Raw genomic sequence first — 4,623 nt, forward strand, 5'->3', positions numbered from 1 at the left:
TCTTCTCTCGACAACATGATGCTAGTGGCCAAAACTATATCTTCGTCCATTTAGAATCTCCATAAAGGTGCTCCTTTCATATTAAATACATATACATATGCACTAGACAAACTATGAACTCATAAACTAACACCATGGCAACAGTACTTTTAATTCACATAACAAGAAAACATAATCATAACTGCCTCAAAATTACGTGGTCTTTTTAAAGATTTAATCCAGTTTTTAAAAACACGGCGACATAAATGCCCCTACACATGTGAACAAAGATACCTGTAAACACTTAAGGAGAAAAATCTCTAAAACCTGATTATAAACTAGACTTTAAAAAAACAAAATTTGAACATGGGAGTTGACCATCTCTAGACTGTACATTAACAAGACAGAAGCGAAGAACAAACTCACTCATGGTAGAGCATCTCAAAAGCGCATTCTTTCCAAAAAAAAAAAAAATGCAGAATCAAAATTTCAACTCCCCGCCCAACCTCAGGTGTCCTTTCAAGGTTCAACGAAAAGTTACATCACTAAATGTAACTAATTTAAAGGAACAGTCCTCAAGTTTCTCACAGTCGAAGGAACCACGTGTCACTGACCCCTGCTCAAAATAAACAACATAGCGGAAAGGCTAATTAGTTTCAGGAATCGGGAAACATTTACATCCTTGCAAAGTCCAGCTAAGCAAGGGCTTTCTTCACCTTCCAGAGCCCCAGGTCCTCCACCATCACACAAAAACCACTCAAGCGCCCTGCGAGCCTCACTACTGCCTCGAACACAGGCCGGAGCCGGGCAGTAGACGACGACTGGCTTCGGGACCTCCAACCACTGCGGCTCACACCCCAAAGCCCATCTACTGCTTCCTTCCCCGGCGGCTCCCGCGACCCCTGGGCCACGTAACACTCATCGCGCCTGGGCTCACCCTGCGTAGCTCCTCCAGGACCAGCCCCAAATACGGTTGAGGGGTAGCCCCGGGCTCCTCCATAGCACCAAAGCTGCTCTCGTGGTCGCTGCAGTAACCCCGGCCTGTCGGGGACACGATAAACGGCGGAAAACACACAGCCTTCGGTCCGGAACCCGAATCCGCACCCGGCAACAGGAGCGGACCACTGCGGAGCCGGCTGCAGGGGGAGCTGGGGGACGCGGGCACCCACAGGCCTCACAGGCCCACGCTGCCCATCCCGACCCCCTTGTTACACTTTACATCCTGAGGCAGCGCAGGTCCGAGCCCGACTTGCACAAGCCTGCGACGCACCCTGTCCTCGCCACCCCAACCCTCGGTTTGGTTTCGGCCAGGCAGCCGCGAGAAGGCGGGGAGGCGCGGACAGCCGCAAACTTCCCCTTCTTCGCGCAAGCTTCGCAGACGTGTCCCGGTCGTTCGCTCTTAAAGGGGCCGGCGCTCTACCTAGCGCAGTCACCTATCCGTGGTAGTAGAGAGGCTTTGGACTAGAGGATGCGATTCGGCCTCATACTGTGCGCTGTCCTGTGAGCCGCACAGCCCCAAAGACTAGGGCTATGTCCCAAGGTCCCCCGCCTCGGGCGGCCGCGGTGGCGGCGGCGAGGCTTCTCCTAGAGGCGTCTCTATACAACCCCTGGGGGCGAGCGCAGCGCGCCCCCTCGACCCAGGGACCGGCGCCAGGCCCAGCCCCGACACCCAAGGCTTTCCTGCCGCAGTCCCGCTAGAGCCTGCTCTCTGCGCCCTGCAGAAGCCCTGACGGCGGCGTACCCCGGGAGACCCCGGCGGCCCCGGGAAGCCAGCCGCCGCCGTCATTCCAGTCAGAAAAATGGCCTGCGGGCCACGCGCCGGTGCCGGTGCGCCCTGCCAACCAAGTCCGGACCTTGGACTTTGGACAGGAAGGCGTCCCGGCTCAGCTGTGGTCTAGTCCGAGTTTAACCTGTCCCACGCAAGAGAACCTCGATCGGGTTTCCTCGCTTACCTGAGTCACCTGTGCATTTGCTAGGCCCAGCTGTTTTCAATTCCATTAGCACCCAGTTACCCAAATGGTAAATCAAATCCCTGTGGACCTTGGCCTGGCTCGGCGCGGCTGTTTTCCTCCGAGAAGAGGAACTAAAAGTAGCACCTTGCCTTCTAAATTTAGGACCCTATTTTTAGGACCGTCGAATAAAGTGCCAAGTGCTGGATTTGTTCGTAGGAGACGGTTTTAGCTGACGTAGGTGTAAAGGATAACCCATCTCATATATATGTCTTCCTTGCCAGCATAATCATTGTTATTATATTCTGCCTTCTCACTCAAGTCTTTCGTGAAGCAACTCAAAAAGGAGCAGATACCTCCTCCTAAGTAAATCACCCAAAAGAACTCAATAGATGAACAAAATCTTAAATCCTTAGGAAATTTTCCTGATGTAACCTCTTGTAGCAACGAACTGTTATGCCATTTAAAAAATCAAAAACTGGCCCAAGTTCACAGCAAGCGATTTTTCAGGACCAAAATGCGGCCTAGCTTTTCACAACTCAGATTGCTATTTCTCCTTTGCCACATCAGCCTGCGGAGTTTCAGGAAATGCTAATAACAGAGTAGCCGAAATTGCTTAGTAATTCTCCATTACCTTAGTAATTCTCCTTAGTAATTTAAGGTTTATACCTTAAACCTTGGAGACCATACACAACTTTCATACGTATTAGTGTATATTAAAATTACATTATGTGAATAGTTTATTGAAGTCAAAACAGAAGCATAATCAAACTTTTATCTTTAGAATTTAACAGTCTCCTGGAACAATGTGTATGCCTCAATTAGAATATTGTATTACTCGATAAAAATTCTTCAATGTGTCTGAACGTTTTCAGGAGACTCCAGAATCATTTTCAGGTTTTAGAACTTGCAAAACATAAAAAACAAAACAAAATCTCCCTTTGCCCTCCCTAAGTCACTCTATGCCCCTCTCCAATTTTCAATAATTACCATTCCAAATATTAAAAATAGTAAGGACAGAGGATAAAATGAAAAAAAAAGAAAAATCCAAGTGTCCCCCATAGCAAAAACACAGTAAAGCTTAACAAACTTACTGCAAAATTCCAAACCTAATTTTTTTCAGTATGCTTAATTGTTACAAACTCACCTCTTCCTCTGGATTTTTCAATTCCATTTCTTAAAAAGCTCATGTTAAAATTTCCTAACACGTAAATAAAGTTCTACCAGGCACCTCGTATCCTTGAGAAAGATTTCAGGTTCTAATATATCCTGCACTCTTCTGTTTCTACACTGTGATCCTGTTTTGACATTTGTGTGGTGAAGGGGTGCTACAGGTGGAGTTGTGACTACCAACCCATAACCCAATTTCATGGACCTCACTCCTTATTAAGTATATATATACTCACACACATATATACGCACCTATATATTTTTTTAAATGTCGTACATATTACTACCCTCTTACAGTCTATAATTGAAAAGAAAAATCCTGAATTTGAAAACCGATGAAAACTAAAATGTTTTATTCTATAGCCTATTCATATAGAGTACATGATCTCTATCTTTTAAAAGATATTCAAAGACTGTCCTCCATAAGTAGACATGCGATTTTTTTGGTCTTATATAGTGCCTGTTTTAAAGCAGATGTTAGAACAAATGCTGTTAGTGTTTGTGACAGGTACTAGAAAACATCCAAGAACATCAGAAACATGCTAACCAGTAAACTTTGTTCACAACCTAGACACCGACATCCCTTATGAAGGGTCCCATTGCAAAGCTGTAAGTACTAGTTACTCCCTTTTAATTAAATAGGCAGTGTCACAGACTTTAAGATCTAGTCCTTTGGAAGAAAATCAAAATTGTGGAGCCACATCTTTAATCTCTGTACTAGTGATGTAAGAGTTGTTCTCAGAACATATTGAATCAGGAACTACCTGTTGAACAATAGCTGGGTAATTTCCATTGTATATTCTGTGAATAAATGAAGCATTCTACTTAAGAATATATAAATGTTAGAACTCAAAAAGGCTCCTCAATTGTAAAATAGAAAAAAAGTAGTGTTAAAAATAGAACTACCATTCAACCCAGCAATGTCATTACTTGGTATATACCCAAAGAAAGTAAATTGTTCTAACAAAAGACACATGCACTCTTATGTTCATCGCAGCACTATTCACAATAACAAAGACATGAACTCAACCTAGGTGCCCATCAACGGTGGATTGGATAAAGAAAATGTGGTACATATACACTATGGAATATTATGCAGCCATAAAAAATGAAATCATGTTCTTTGCAGCAACATGGACGCAGATGGCAGCCATTATCCTAAGTGAATTAATGCAGAAATTGAAAACCAAATATCACATGTTCTCACTTATAAGTGGCAGCTAAATCTTGGGTACATACAGACATAAAGATGAGAAAAATAAACACTAGGGACTTAAAAATGAGGGAGGGAGGGGATCAAGGACTGAAAAACTTCCCACTGAATACTATGTTCACTATCTGGATGACAGAATCAATAGAAGCCCAAATTTCAGCACCACAAAATCTACCCTTGTAACAAACCTACACATGTACCCCTTGAATCCAAAGTAAAAATGGAAGTAAGAAAGAAAGAAAGGGCCGGACACATTTGGCTCACGCCTGTAATCCCAGCACTTTGGGAGGCCAAGGCGGGTGGATCACTTGA

General features: G+C 44.4%; 1 protein-coding gene across 8 annotated transcripts in view; it reads right to left on the reverse strand.

Moving 5' to 3' along the window:
- The window catches only part of CTAGE5 (CTAGE family, member 5), an 83,821-nt gene extending 80,588 nt beyond the window's left edge, over positions 1 to 3,233 (reverse strand). For 3 of the 8 annotated variants that reach the window (XM_011965620.1, XM_011965624.1, XM_011965619.1), the window contains exon 1: positions 917 to 1,527. In XM_011965620.1, the coding sequence (XP_011821010.1) occupies positions 917 to 979 (63 nt within the window). In that variant the 5' untranslated portion in view covers positions 980 to 1,527. Of the gene's footprint in view, positions 1 to 916; positions 1,528 to 1,720; positions 1,775 to 1,931; positions 2,537 to 3,075 lie in introns of those variants that run through there. The other 5 variants (XM_011965627.1, XM_011965623.1, XM_011965622.1 and 2 more) reach the window with 4 other exon arrangements.
- Between the last annotated feature and the right edge of the window lie 1,390 nt (positions 3,234 to 4,623).

The sequence above is a fragment of the Mandrillus leucophaeus genome, unplaced genomic scaffold, assembly GCF_000951045.1.
Source record: "Mandrillus leucophaeus isolate KB7577 unplaced genomic scaffold, Mleu.le_1.0 Scaffold730, whole genome shotgun sequence".
NCBI classification, from domain to species: Eukaryota; Metazoa; Chordata; class Mammalia; order Primates; family Cercopithecidae; genus Mandrillus; species Mandrillus leucophaeus.